At 36.0% G+C, this 16433-nt stretch overlaps 1 protein-coding gene across 1 annotated transcript in view; it reads right to left on the bottom strand.

Annotated features, from left to right (window-relative positions):
- LOC106936123 (relaxin receptor 1-like) overlaps window positions 1-15993 on the bottom strand; it is an 81820-nt gene extending 65827 nt beyond the window's left edge. Inside the window, exons 1-2 of the mRNA XM_015016950.1 lie at window positions 15635-15993; window positions 8019-8156 (exon numbers count right to left, since the gene is read on the bottom strand). Coding sequence (XP_014872436.1) covers window positions 8019-8156; window positions 15635-15677 — 181 coding nt within the window. The 5' untranslated portion in view covers window positions 15678-15993. The remainder of the gene's footprint in view (window positions 1-8018; window positions 8157-15634) is intronic.
- Between the last annotated feature and the right edge of the window lie 440 nt (window positions 15994-16433).

The raw sequence follows: 16433 nt of genomic DNA on the forward strand, positions 1-16433 counted from the left end.
AACCAAATACAAAGAGTACATCAGAAATCCTTTCTATCCACAACACATTTTCTCTCCAGCTGTAACTGATTGTCTTTAAACTCACTCACTGTATTTTCCACCTCATGTATTTTCCTAAAACTGCTTCACTCTTTCAAACATCCTCAATAATGGCAAATTTCTGAAATAAAAGATTTACCCTGTAAATACTTATCCCACAGAAACCATAAGAAGTGCTGGACAGACGTGTTCAAGTGTTCTAAACTAACCCATTAACAACAAATGAACAAGTGTTTATTGATTTGAAGATGGATCATTCTTAATTTATAAGACAGATTTTTTGACTTGACACCCAAATGAGCAGTTCGACAGTAGAACAGAATAAAATAGCATAATTTAGTAATAAAGACCAGAAGTACTGAAGTTCAGTCCAAGACAATCCTGCAACTTTTGCTTCCCTTCTCCTACTTACTTGTCTCAAATGAATGACTTGTTACCAGACCTGAATGACTGAGTGCCTCTGAGGGAACTCAGTCATTTTATTCAGCTGTGTTGGAGCAGGGCTCCATCTAGAAATTCGAGGATAATGGCACTTGAGGATTGAACTTTGCAAACCCTGCTATAAACAAGAGACCAGGGATTCTGAGTCCTGGTCCTCTGGGACCACGGTTCCTCATGGTTTAGATGAGTCTGCACTCCACCTGATTCAAATGATTTCATCACCTGCTCAACTACCATCAGTTGGTGCATGACTAGATCTAGTGATCACAGATACATTTAAGTAAGGCGTGTGACAGCAGAGAAGCAGCTAAAACAGGTCCTGCAGTGGGACCAGAAGAACATGACTGAAAACCGCTGCTGCAGACTGCAACTTAAACAGCAACTTAAAGCTAAATGGTGAAAACTATGAGAGCAGAGGGGTTAAGAGTGAGCAGAATTTCGCATTAGTTCATGCAAGAATCTGAAGAAAATTAGGTCAGAAATCAATTTAGCGTACCAAAAGGTCTGTGAAAATCCTAAGAATAAACTATATAAATATAAATAACACAGTGTAGCTGTGGCTGGTTGAGGCTGTAACTACTGGATATCACTGAGGAAAACCTGCACTTGTAGGTTTTGATTCCTACATAGAATTAATGATTTAACATCATTACACATCAAGTATATCCTCAGACAAGAAACACTCCAAAAATAAAACCGCTATTAGGTATAAGTATCTGTATGCACAGTGTAATGGATGGTAATGTATGCTTTGTGCATGAGTGGTTTTGTAATTCTGTTTGCTTTTACTACAGTTTTTAAACTACCGCAAGCATGCGACAGAGGCATTATTAATTATTTCCCTCTAAGGTCACAAGTACATGAAATGGCTGTTTGGAAACTGCCAGTATTTTCAGATACTGATTGGGAAAAAGTTCCATGTTTAGACAAAATCGCAGACACATGGAGTCTGCTGTAGTTGTCATGCCAGGCCACTGTATGGCGCTGTGATTTTAGCATGTCGTCAAAATGCACAGACACCTTTGACCATTGACCTCCACTGCATTTAGAAAATAGCAACATATTCTGTATCAGAAGTTATTTTAAACTGATTACATAGCACACAAAGCACAATGCTATCTGCCATTGTTTTTGTTTAAATCTGTCCATCCATGTGTAGAACAAACTGCAGCCCTGCAGTCAGCACATGTTCACTTTCACACCTGCAGAGCACTTCACACCTCTGTGAGGGGTCTTCATGAAAACTTTCACTCCGACACCTCGTTTCAAAAAGTGCCAAAGTCAGAGACTCTGGTCACTAGAGATGTGTATAAAAGCAACTGGATTGTAACAAAAATATTACGCTTCCACCGAAAATCAGCTCCGTCTAAACCGGGCCTAAATCATATTCTATAATTTAAATTCAAGTTGATCAAATTTTAAAAATAAGAATATAAGTTTTCTTTGTAGCTGCTAAGTCGTTTCACTATCCGGTTGTCAAAGCGACCCATTTAGGGGTTCTAGTACTGGAATATTGACAGTTTCACTGGTTTAGATCCGGATTGTTCAAAAGACAGAAACCACTTCTCATCACTCAGTCTTTTAGAACACAGAGCTGACAACTGGTGCCCTAAAGGGCCACAGAAAACAAACAATAGAACATGAGTCAGTGTTACTTTTAACAGCGCTCACGCTTCCAGCGCGGATAAAATCAGCTAAAAACTAAAAGGTTTTGTTTAAGCATTTATTAACGTCCCAAATCTCCGTCTTGAGGTATTGACACCATATTTCAAACGGCTGAGGATGAGTTCTGTTTGCCACTGTACAGACCACAGGCACTGCAGGGAAAGTGGGAGACTTTACAGGAAAATCCTATTCTATTGCTTCTGCATAATATATTATGACCCGTTTTTGTAAAACAGAGTCTTTTTTTTTGTTGCTTATTTGATAAAATGGGGCTGATTTTTAATCTCCAAGCTGTTGCCAGTAACAAAGTCCTGGCAGCTGAGATTATGATACAGAAGGTGTTTGACAATAAACAGCAGCCTAATCATAATACTTTTCATACTCTTAGCTGTTAGTAGGACTTATTATGCAAGTGATTTTTTTTAAGAGCTTTTACTTTTAATTGGGCGATTTCAGTTCCCACAGTAATACTTAAAAAGCTTTCCATCTGGCTTGTGTTAATGAAAAAAAGGATGCCAGCAAATTAACTCATTAGGTATTGAATCAGACAAACTCCCAAATAAGGGATGTCCAAAGTGCGACCTGGGAGCCTTTTGATGCCCTTGGTCTGATTGTGTGTGACTGCAACTCAAACTGTGCAAATTGTGTGAAGACTTTTAATTTTAATTGGGAGAAAAATATAACTGACAAATTAAAATTTTGTATTAATGGAAAATGTGTTAATCTTTAGTAATCAGGCATTTTAAATCATTCTCATTAATTTAATGATAGGGTCAGACCTAAACTGAGATTATGGTGCATCCAAATATGCTTTTAGTTCATGTAATAAAGTTGGATAAATACAGCAACCATTTTCAAATAATTACCAACTTTTTGTTCATTTTGCTGAAAATATTCACTCTCCTCAGCCCCTACCACAACTTTTTTTTTTTTTTCAATTTGCCCGAAAACAATTTGCAAATTGGGTGTCATTTTAGCTCTTTATTGCCTGAATATATATAAAATTGTGCAAAGAAAATATTACTTGTTTTACAGTTACCAATCAGACTTACAATCTCTCCCAGTCAATAAGTCGCAATTTCTTTTCCATAGTTTGGCTGGTCACGCTACATGGAGTCAGAATTGCATCATTCAATAAAAAGTTAATTTTCTGCTATAAAACTCTCCTGGTCATTGAATCCTAAACTAAGTCCTAAATATTTCTTGGTTATCATAATGATAAGGAAGATTTTCAGGAGGCTTTGGCTCCCTGATAAACTAAAGAAATCTATCATGTGAAAAATGCTGATACAACTTTAATTAGAACAGCTGTCCTCTGCATTTACAGCACACACTGCAGTGTCTTTGCTAAGTTCAGTGAGGCGTTAGTCATAAACTTTCAAGAAATAATCTAAAAACCTACAGAGGAAATGCTGACATTGTTCTCATTTTCCCGAGGAAGTCCATTAGAACGTCACTAAGTGAATTTGTGTGATGAATGAATTATTAATAACAAAGAGGCTATTGCTGATTGTTTGTTTGTTTTTTTTTGCTGAAATTAATTGTACTTGGCATTTGGGAACTCTGCCCAGCAGGTAACCGGCAAACTGCCAAAATCTGGTACAATGTGGACTCACATTGGCTGTTAAACGAGTCAAACTGTATCCACTTCCCCTTTTCCCAAACAGCTGAAGACATCCGACTTATTTTTCTGCTGTGATGTTCATTACATGGAATGTGAATGGACCGTGATACTGGAACAGGGAAAGTGTCTGTGGCGTTACAAGTAATAAAAGAGAACATCAAAGGACGAACACAAAAACTGCAGAAGATGGGAAACGGAAACTTTTATGGGGATTTATTTTATGAGAGTCTAGAATGGACCAATAGCATACATGTCAGGCTGGATAAAAAAGATTAAGTTATTCTAACTTGAACCCATAAACATTTCCTGACAAATATCTGACATCAGACCATATTTTTTTGTGACTGAATAAAAGCTGGGACACAGATGGCAGCCAACAGGGAAGATTAATTCATTATAATCTGACAGCTGCTTTACAGGCTGTCATGACTGATGATTGTCCTTTAAAAGATAACAGTCAGGAAATCAGTCATGCATAATCCTGATGTGACAAAACTTAGGTTGTGGATCAGGTGAGAAGATTATGCTGAAATGTTAAAACACTTCATAATGTTTCCTTTACATGTAGGATCCTGTAAAAAAACCTAAATAGCATTTTCTGGTTCAATAAAGACATACGACAAAAGCAGTATATAGCAAACAGTGAGGCAATGTTTTAGGTCAAGTCAACAGTAGAGATATTAAAAGGTCCAACAACAAAAATGGATTTTAAAGGTTTAGATGTGAAGGTCAAAGTAAAAGGTTAGTCTCCATGGCAGAGAGCGATATCCATCGAATGGGGAAAAGAGTCAGGCAATTTTGTTTTATAACGGTGCTGCAAACAGTGCTATAAACTTCAATTAATGCTTTTTCAGTAACTCGGCGCTCTTACTGTGTCCCGATTCCGTTGTCATGGTGCCTTTCTCAGCGTACGGCATTTGGGTTCAGGTCATCTAACGTCTCTGTGATTTGCAGGTGCAACATTTTTAGCTCTCCTATGACTTAGTGCATCATTATCCTATATACTCAAGCAAAATGATTTATATATCTTAAAGATTACATTATTATGAGATGGACCTAGATTTTTTTAAAATTCCAATTTCTTTTCACAAATACTATCTGAAAAGTGTGGCATGAAATTCAGTTCAACCCCATGCTCCCTTCTGCTGCAAGTTTTTCTTCCAGGATTGGTTTGGACATGTGTCCAGTCAGCTGTCTTCCCCATGACTGTGACCCAGAGAGAGAGACCATTTAAAGGTTTTGGGAAACTCTGCAGGTGTTCTGCATTAATTAACTGATTAAGCTATAATCATCAAAATTACTAGAAACAGGCTTGAGATATATATACACGAGTTTCATTTTCATGCAATATTCAAATTTTTTAAAATGTACTAGTACTTCTTTTAGAGAAAGAAAACAGAAAACAACTAAATCACAGAGGAACTGATGGCAGAAGAACAAGTTTGATTTTCATGCTCATCCTGTCACAAATGATGTAATCCTGAGTTCATTAAACCTGTCACTCACAAAAAGCTGCAGAGAATCAAATCGTTTCAGAGATTGCATCAGAGAAGTTCTACAGACAGCAGCTGCAATAACTACCAACAACAACACAGAGCAAGCTGGGATCGTGGCCCATTAACACATATTGGACCATTTGAGTCAACTGTATTGGAGCTAAAACTGGCATGACACGGGCCAGACGGGACCAGGGCACTCCTGACATAAACCATCGGGTTGGCAGGAACATATGCCAACAAAATGTCAGTTAAAAACGTTCAATAATTCATAGCTGCTTCTCTTAGATTGTTTAGTGATGTGTTAAAATAGATCACTTGAGAAAAATATAGGCTCCAACGTCCAGGAATAGTCTTACCCTGCTCAAATAGAAAATGTCAGCATTATTATTATTTCAGGATGGATGTATTTGTATTCTTCAGTGGAAAGATTTTGTTGCTCCACTCTTTACCTCAACAGAATCCTAAAGCTTCTCTCTTGGTCAGAGTTGGGCAACGTGTTTGACCAAGTTTCCTGTTTCAGTCAGTTTTGTTTTTTTAATATCAGAGTGAAACTGTCCTTTTTCTGAAATAAAAACCAAGTCAGCCAGTTTGTTTCTTCAACATTTCTAAATACAATCTCCACTACATCTCCTGAAAATCTTCATCTGACCCATCTGACTTGAGCAAAATTTACTTTTGTCTCTCATCCAAAGGAAAAGCTTCAAATCTTACTGAGACATTTTCCTTATATCTTAAGAAAATGTGACTCTTTCTGCAGAAAAAGCAAGAGGGATTATTTTAATAGTTGTCAGTGAAATGTTTTCATAAAGTACGACAGACCTTCATAGTGTTTGAGCAATAAATCAGAGCCTTATTTCCATTTCCTCTTTCCCAGTAACATACCGTCAATGAATCAGTTCAAAAGGTCAGTCGAAGCAGCTTAGATTGAAGGTACTACACATTTGTGGTGAATAATGCTACAAGTGTAATTCCACCAAATTTTGGTTGATCATTATTATTTCCTTTTCATCTTACATCTTTTTGAAGTCTCACAATAAGATTTATTCTGCCACAGGAAATAGTTTTTCATCTAGAGGTATAATGAGAACTTGCAGATAGATATAGACCATATGTTTCAAAAGTGGAAAAGTTCAAGGCCAGAATGAATAGATTATTTGTGCAAGAAAACATGGCATTTTTCTTTTTGTGTAAATCTCAGGAACAAATTGAGCGTATAAATGAGCCAGCGAGAACATGAATGCACAGAATCACAGGGGAATCAGGAGTTTTCTACAGAACCAAAAGAAGCAAGGCTACATGAAAAATAATGAATAAATTACATCTAATTACAAAGATGCTAACATGCTTAAATGAGGATAATGCTCTCATGTTGAAATTCATGTCATAGGTTAATGAAAAGCCAGTAAGAGGGAGCAAAGACAAACAAATAAAACCCTAAATGAAAAAAAGACTTGCCACGTAATACTAGGGATATATTTTTAAAATAATATTTTAATCCAAATAGTAAAATTGTTCATTTCAGTGCAATGTTCTGATAAATTAAATGTGGCACCATAAGATGATTACAGAAAATATGTTGGATTACAATAAGCTCTGTTCAAATTCAACATAAAGTCCAAATCCCTTTTTTAAGTAATGGGCTGAAAAGAAAACAGTGTCAGTTTAGCTGCTTCGCTGCAAAACCAGATTAATATAAAAGTAAATATGAATAAATATGAAAAGAAATTAAAATAATTAAAAAGAGTTTGTTGTTTTGTATGAAGAAAGATATGCACAAAGAAATAATATACAGGCTGATGTTTTTAATCAACAAGTCTTTCTCATCATCTGATATTAAATCAGTCTTAATATTTAGGATTACCAAAACTCCATTAACCCTCTAACCCCATATTTATAGTACCATAATTCCTCCACACTTCGTGCTACCTGAAAAATTCCAAGGGTTTCTGAAAGAGGAGGTGTTGAGCTTTCCAGCCAAAATCGGGTTATTACGATAATTTCACCCTCGTCATAGCAGGGAGTGAAATTAATCTGAGGAGCAATTGCAAAAATAACTTGTTAGATATTGAAAGTTCCAGTTGTTATTGATAAAAGGGCAAATATAGTTACTACTAGACATTTAAAATAATTAGCCAAGATATCAAGAAAGGATTTATGGACCTCCACAGGGTTTATCCGATTCATCCTGAAAAATTCCAGATCCTTAAGAGTCTCTCTCTGCTGTCACATTTACACACAAGTCTAAACACCCTGAGAAATTCCAGCTATCACACTGTTTACAAAGGGGACTCCTTCTGTGTCCCATAGATGAATGTGTTTAGGTGCAGAACACAGGCATGAAGACTGGAACAAAAGCCAAAGACCTTGTGAGGATTCTGGCTGAGGCTGAGCGTCATGTACCGATCAGAAAGGACAAACCTAAAACCAACGTAGTGAGCTAGACTGCAGTTTGGAAATACTGCCTAATCCCAATCATTTCATTTGGAGAAAAAAAAAAACTGGTTCAAGAACATCATCCAACCTGTTGGCATCATTTTGTGTGGATGTTTTTCTGCAGAATGGACTGATGTGCCTCAAAAAATGAACTATGTGACAATTAAGTGATAGTCCACAGATAAATCTCTGACTTAGTCATCATTCAATTCATTAATCAATATATTGCCATTATATAAAAGCCATTATCCATTAGGGATAAAGCCATTTGGCAGTCAGTGTGAAACTACAACCTTCAAGTTCGGAACAAAACTCACCACAGTTCTCCTCGTCTGCCTGGTTTCCACAGTCATCGATGCCGTTGCAGTGCAGGAGCTGCGGGAGGCAAACTGTCAGATTGCCACAGGGAAAATATCCAAGTGGGCATGTACCCTTCTCCTCTGTGGTATTGAGTGCTGCAATCAAAACAGAGAGTCACAAAAATATGACTTAAATCAAGGTTTTCACAGTATGCTTAATTAAATGCTCTAAAGATTCTTTCCTAAAAAAAAGTTTATGTAGAGGAACTGAAATGCTCAGTTTTATGTAGCTCTTGTCAAGCTACTGTGTTTTTTCTTACAATTTGTCTGGCCAAGATGTTGTACATGCTGCAAAAAGAAGCAAAAGTCTGACAAATGCATGTAGGGTTGAAGCAACTATTTGGATTAATCATGATTAATCAAAGACTGAAGTAATTGTCAACTAGTGAAGTAATGAATAAATTGTTAACTGGCGTCTGAAGACTCAAAAGGCCACTTCTTGAAAGAACGCAGTCACAGCCGCAAATAAACTAAAAGTGGAACAAAAATATATACATTTTTCATTGAAGATGAAAAAGATTCTGTTTGTAAATATGTTCTACCCAAAACTGTCAAGTGGCAAATTTAGCTTCAAACAGTTCTGTACAAAGAAGAAAAATCTATTAAGCACCCTTTGCTATCAGATGATTAATCAAAACAGTAGTCAGCAGATGGGCTTATAGGCTGTGTTGATACCAAGTCAAGCAGAAAGACCTTAGCTTTTGTAAAATGTCTTTTTGAGCTGCAGATGCATTATGTGGTGCAAATAATGAAGCGTACACTAAAAGAATGTTAATGCATTTTAGATAATGGTTTATTTTCTTTTATTTTAAAAAGGAATTAAATTATTTGTTTATTTGCATTTTAATGTAATTCTAATATTGTATAAAATCATCTTAAATGGTTAAATGAAAAATTCAGAAAATCTCTTTTATTCTTTTCATTTAAAATACAATTAACATGCAAATGAAAGGAAAGCTTTGTTTTATGTATTAAATCTATAAAACAACTGCAAAGGCAGTTTTATAGATTTGTCATGGTCATGAAACGTAATATTTTATAGGTTGTTCTGTGAATTTATGCAGCTACTGCCATGAAAAACCAGAGATAACAAAAAATTGAGTAAAGATTGACAAAAATGAAACTGCACTTGCAAAAACGTTCAGCAACGGCTGCAATAAATTAAAAGGCTTCGTCAATGACAGATAAATCATCTCCTCCAGTAGTGACTCATGGTCTCCGCTTTTTCTGCCTTCTCAATAAATCTGTTCTGTTTACGGTTAAAAACAGAGAAAATGTATAAAACCCAACAGCCCATCAAAACATTCACAATAAAACATGAATTGTTGATTACTTTTAATTAAAGCTCTGCTAAAGAAGTATTTCCAAATACAGTACTTGATTAACTCTTTACCTGGACTAGTTTTATTAAATTAAATGAAAAATGATAAAAACTTTGTAAATTGCCCCTGCAGCAGTTGTCTTGAGTACCTTCTGGTTAATTAGTACATCCTCACATAAACAGCAGCATAATCACCTCATTTGATTTTAGCCCATGTCTCTCGTGACTGTGAGTGAAAATTAAGTATTGCTGAGGTTCTGCAAATGAATAAGCTCTAAGCTTGACGTTTAGAAATGTCTTGATGCAGAACAGATTATGAGCTACACAGAGAAGAAATCAGTCTTTTTATGATAATCCAAATGGGTCTAAGATCCATAACCAGCCATTTTTTTAAACCAGTTATTAATTTGAAGTATTAAGGCTGATCTGCTGCGTGTATAAGAGGTTGTTTGCACCCAGCGCTAAGGAGTATTCTGATAGATCTGATTATAAAAGAGGGGATTTTTAAGAAGCTGTTTTTATATTTTAAGAACATCTCTGCAGCACACAGATATTATACATCTATGTGCTGCAGAGATCTATAAGATGTGTCCTATAAAAGGATATGTCTTTATGTATCCTTATATAAGATATATAAAGATATTACCATGTCCTTATTTGTCCTAGAAATATTGAATCACCAGTGTCGTCCAAATCAGAAGGTTGTACGCCCGCTTTTACATCGCAAACAGACAGAAAAAAAAAATAAAAAATCACTCAGTGAAAACAAGACATAGGCTTAAAAGGAAACTATGAACCAATACCCATTCTATTAATACTACTAAAACAGTGGATTAATCAAGAATTATGTCTGAATCTTGTTAATTCTTGTTAAATCTTTTGCCAAAGATAAGCCAAATATAAACAGAATAGAACAAGGTATAGTCAGTATGTTTGAGTCTATAAATATAACCTTAAAGTGTGGATACATTTATAAAAATAATTATTTTAGATCATATTTTTGGTTTTAAGGACATCATTTCAGAATCAGCATTTTACACAGCCAGAAGCTTGCAAGTAGGACGATAAATGAATAATGCTGCACAATAAAGTAATGACTACTTCTATGCTTCAATTATCTGAACAAGATGTGTTCTGGATTTTGCTGTGTTTTCATAAATAAGTTATGACAAAACATATACAGCTTTGGACTCAAAAAGTCAGCTTCCTGCATTTAGGCACTGCAACCATATCTACTTGTGGTTAAGTAGCAGCAGGGGTTTCCTTGAAAAGACCGCCTGTTTGTTTGGACTTAATGCAAAAAACAGATAAGCTAGAAAAAAGATTCTGATGGAAACCTGGTTTCTTGCAAAGAGCAAAAACAGGCAAAGAGGTGGCTTATGTTTGCAGAATATGTCCAAAGCCTCAGCAGCAAACGCTGAATGTGACCTGAGCTCTGGAATCTGACTGTCCTCAATGTGTCCCAAATGCATTCACACCTGTACTCTGCTGTTCACTGTAATCAGATCAAGCAGGACGCGTGCTGGCCTCGGACAGAAACTGCCTCTAAAGAACGCAGAGCACTATGAGAGCTGCTGTGATTTTAAACTACCTTGAAAAATTGTAAGAGAATGGCATCCTCAACTTTGCTTAAATGTGAGCTGCTGCATTTTTCAGCTTAAGAGGAACTGATGTTAAAAATCACAACAGACCTGCAGCCACATGTGAGGCAGAGCTGAGGGAGACAGCAGGGAAACAGCTATTATGTTGTGCCGATGCTGAGCAAGCTGTTTCTTCATTTTCTATACAAGCATCAGGAAATAACATTCTAAAGGGTAATTATGTTTTTACTTAACTCATGATCTAAGGATACTTTAAACATTTATGCATACTAAATGGACAAAAAGGAAAACAATTCTTATTTAATGACCTATTGGGAAATTTAAAATACCCCTTGAAGCAAATAAAATGAGGGAAACCCAGTGTAAACTTTAATGTTGCTATAAAGGTCAAAACACTTTTGCTTCTCAAAAACTTGTACATCACAAAAAAAAACAAGGAATTGTTGTGAATAAATGGCTTCCATCAAAATCAAATTCACAATTCTTCTTTTAAAATGTTAAATTTCTGCACTGGCTATAAAACTTACAGTCATAAACCTGAATCTCTATATAAAGCATGCCGGTCATGTTTCAACCTTTGCAGAAGAAATGTAGCTATGAGAAAACAAATAAAACAATAATGTCCTCAATGTCTGTTTAGCAGACACAATTTTCTCATCCCTGCCTTCCACTCTGACATTGTATATAAAACAATAGTGCACTATTTACCATAAGTTGAGATTCATGTGTGGATCTTATGCTGTCCTCAATTGTTCTGTTTTATTTCCAAGCATTTATAAAAGAAATAAAAGTTTTAAGTTAAAAAATTTTAATGCATCAGGGCAATGTAAAAGCCTTCTAAAAGGTTTTCACTTTAAGTACACAACATCATGCAGCACATTCAGTACTGCAAGCTGGAGTAGCGTTTTTGGATCTCATTTCCAGTCTTGCTTCAGTTCCTTGAAAAATGTCTTTGTGCACAGATATCTTAAGTTTCCATCACAACAATATGAAATTAAAATCTGATGTGACACACCCCATTTTTGTTTACATTTTGTGAAGAAGGAAGTTGTCAGAGTGACAGGTTTTCATGTCGTTTCCTTCAGTAGTTCTTGGTGCAGCGCCCCCACAGGCAAAGGGGGGAACATGTTGCTCAAAGGGTTTGGTTCATTTGACACTGCAGTGTGAAAGCGACAGCAAGTGTAACAAATGCTACAATTTTGGTTCCCGGACCACCAGGTGTGAGCACACCTTGAGACCCAACCATGCCTGAAATATTAGCAGCTTAGCTGATATGAGAGATGATAAATCTACCGGGCAATCTGTGGTACTAAAGTGACAGACAGATTCACTATAATATTTATTTTCCTTTTTGTCAGTTATCCAACAGGATTATTGCTTTTTAATGCCTAATGCTATAATGTAAATCCTTGATTTCATTATCTAAATAAAACCTAAAGTGATATGGCAACAAAAAAGCCAGAGATTTAACTTTTATGTCAAATATGTCGATAAATGTTTTAGTTATCGCTTCTGAAAGAAAGCAAACTGTAGGAGAATAGAACAAGGTATAGTCAGTATAAATGTTTGATGTAACCTGGAAGTGGAACGAGTTATGTGTCTGACTCAGCTGCTTCACAGCTGGAGGTCTGGCAGAAGATGTTCTTTCACTCTCAAGGAAGCAAAAAGAAGAAGGTGAAAACGAAAGCCCCTAAAATAACATGCTAATCTTCATCTTTTGCCATGGAAGACGGGATGTGTTAAATCTTATTAGTAAGACCAGAGATGGAAATCGTGAATCTAGCTAAAATAGTGAATACTCATAATTCTAGTACTCGTCTATGACAGTCATTTTAAACTCGGGGAAGTTTGCAGGCGTATGTCACTTGGCCTGGCTGATTTCCATGTTTCTTTGAAGTCTGACTGAAGCTAATGTTTTTGCCCAAAGAAGAAAGAAAGACTAAACACAAAAAACGTAAAAATAATGTTTTTTTTTTTTTCATAGAGGTAGTAATTGAAACCACAAAAACAAAAACAAAGGAATTACCTTCTATAAATGAAATCCTGTATTGCAATGGATGGTTAATTGCACCATTACAGGTTTCATCTGTTTTTGTTGTTATTCTTTTCCATTACAGGTTTCATCTGTTTTTGTTATTTATTTTTTGTCACAATTAAAATTGGGATCATTAGACAAAATAATTTTCTTGTAAACATTTATGTACACACCGTTTCCAGATGAACATGATTTGTTGTGTCTTGCTTTTACAAATAATTCATTAGACTCTGTATTTTTGTTTCCTACTGTCTCTCTTCTAGGAAATGTGTCTGAGGTTGCTAGTTTCATCCCATATATTTCACAACTGACTCATTTGTGTTTTCATTTACTGAAGGCACTAAAGAAAATTTAGCTCTTTATTTTTTCGGTACCCTTTACGCTAAAGAGTTTCAGAAGTAATTTCCACATAAAGACAAAATAATAAAATAAAAATGAAGAATAGCTCCACAGTCATCAGATAAAAAATGCTAACTTTTGGTACATGTGTAAAGATAACAATATTTTGATAGTGACATCACTAATGATGTTGTTATCCTACCTTATTTATTAGTAATTAAACAGTAAATTAGAAAAAAAAATGTAAGCATCCAAGTAAACATTACAAAATACAATAAAAATCCTTGTCCAGACACAAAAGAATGGCTCAGACTTTTAAATCTATATCTTGGTTAAAACTTCATAGTTAGGACTGAATCAGCTGAAGCATATTTTAGTGAAAGTTTTAGTGAAAGATGTACCAAACAGAAATGTCATTTTTAGCACAATTTGGCCAAAAAGTGTCTAAACTGTGCAAAATGTGTTTTTACCTCATAAAAGAGAGCCGATATCCATTATAGGACTCTTTCTACTTTTGGTCACAGTGTCTAACTTGTTTATTGTCAAAATAGCATAGAATACATAAAATGGAAAGAAAATAAACTAAATTTAATCCTTTTTGTCTCCAACTGGAGAATTGTATTGAACGAAATTAAACTGGCTGAACCTTTTCAGATACATTATTTTCATGGCCTGTTTAAGGTCATAAACAGAACTGATGAGCTGATGTTATCTCCTCCAGTCAAAGTCCAGACTTCATGAAGTCTGGACTTTTTACCTCATAAACTTTTTACCATGAAGTCAAAGTCCAGACTTCATGAAGTCTGGATTTTGACTAGTTCACTAAGAGGTTGACTTGCTGATTCTGACAAATTATCTAAGCAACACTCACTAAATGACTCAAGTGAATGGATTGGTTTAGTGAGAGATAAATTCAAAACAACCACCTCTATTAACCACAGTTAATTGATGTGTTAAAATAACTGGGGCAGGTTGGGTGGGAACACTTTGTTGCTTCATTAAAAAAAATAATAATTTGAAGGCTTTTGTTTTATTTATTCAGCTTCTTTTTCACTGATATGAAAATCTCTTTGAGCTGAAACATTTCAGCAAAAAGCTAAATTCAAACAATGGAAACAATAAAAGTAGATGTTACTTTAATGAATGAGAAAACACCCCCTCATTTTTCAGTTTCTGATCTGTTCATCAGCAATTTGCTTCTAAAAATAGTGAAGTTTGTTTCTGATATCTGGCTGATTCACAAAAATATGTAGAAAACGATATGTTTGTTTGATCAACTGTAACCAAACAGAAATGTTTAGGATGAAGATCTCCAATAGAACTCTGTAAAACGAAAATGGAAACATAATCCTATCAAACAGGTTGTATTATAACTTCCTTGGATGAACGGCCAGTCTGATAACTCCCCACTGACAGCCTTTCCCATTGTTAGCACATCCTGAAACCTAGTAAACACAGAGAAGGAATGTGGTGGGCACATTATTCAAGTTACAGAGGCAAGGTGACCACAGATGCTGCCAGTCAAGATAAACCACTACCACTGTCTTGATAAGTTCTGTACTATTTAAAGAAACTTAATCTGTTGATGCGTTCCCTTACTTTATATCAAAAAAGAGCAGAATATAACAAACTGATTTACAAACTGAAGAATAAACTGAAGAGTTTCAGTTCTCTAATGGATTTGGTTTTAAATTGTTCCAAAGCTGTTACTTAAAGTGAAATTGAATGTAAACTGTATGCTGGATTCCCCTCATCTAGAAACAGTAGCTTCCCTCAGTAACACACCACTGAAGCAGCAGGACAGTAACTGAATGAAAAAGGTTCACAGCTGATGCTACAATATGGAATAAATATGCTGATGGCACATCTAGCAAAAATGCCTCAAATACACAGATTAGTCTACCTCAGAAAATGCACAACATAACAGAAAAAAATGGGATCAAACACAAGGCAAACATCTGACTGAATGTACATTACTATCATGACGTGAAGATAAGCGATTTTTTTAACAGATTGTGAGCTGAAACAATGCTTCAAGAAAGCTCTAGCTGTTACATGAAAGGCAATTTACACCATAACTCTGAGATGGATGAAAAATCGACATATTCACAGTAAAATCCCTTCAGTGCAATCTTGTTCTAATTTTTCAGTTCTGTTTTATAATCAATGCAAATGTGAGACGATTTAAATTGGAAAGGTAAACTGTAAAAGAAACGTCCTAAATAAAGCGGGCAGAGAGTTAAAATCATTATCCGGTCAATTAAGTTGCTGAACTTACCAGACACCCCATAAGCGAATATCACAGCTATGTAAACTTGCATGATGCCTCTGGAAGTTCTCTGTTAAAATCGCGCTGGTGGGAGAAAGGAGCAGTAATTATCTGGTCCCACTCTTCCCAGGTGTCAAATTCACACCGGAAGTTTTTAAATGAGACGCTGTGCGGTAGCAGCCGCGCTGACGGTGTAAATACGGTGGTTCGATCCGGAGAGCAGCAGCAGGAGAGACCTGTGAACGCTTCATAGGATCGAGGCGGTCTGCAGCCTCCTCCCGTGTGGGGGAAAGGTTTAAAGAGTTGCCATGTTCTGACGCACGGGGAGAAGCGGGCGGCACAGGTGCGGCAGCGCGCGCAGACACGCAGCTTTCACATACTACCACCTCTGAGCGCGAGCTGCTCAATAAATGCGCCTCTATTTAATTAGGGACACCAAACTCTCCCAGTGCGGTGCTGTGAACTAGAAGACTGATTGCTTTAACAACCCACAAATGAATTCGCTTTGTTTTTTCTTTGCACACTCTTGAAATTCAGAAGACTTCAGTTCGGGTTTAGGTTTTCTTTGTTTCACACTTTTCATATGAGCTTCTCTCATTTTCTTTCCTTCTGTCGCGCCTATCATGTTCTCTCTCTGTCTCGAAAATTTCCAGTTTCATACAGAATATTAAAGCTAATCTCTCTTCAGTGTTATAAAGGCAAGTATTATGTTCAGAAAGCAGGTTTCTTTCTATTATCGAGGAAAGCTGCTATTTATAAGAAAAGCCGGGCGCTTCTTCCACCTCAGTGCTATTACAGTATCAGTCCA

Source organism: Poecilia latipinna, unplaced genomic scaffold (assembly GCF_001443285.1).
Source record: "Poecilia latipinna isolate Pla-1442-1.1 unplaced genomic scaffold, P_latipinna-1.0 Scaffold2082, whole genome shotgun sequence".
In the NCBI taxonomy this organism is placed as follows: Eukaryota; Metazoa; Chordata; class Actinopteri; order Cyprinodontiformes; family Poeciliidae; genus Poecilia; species Poecilia latipinna.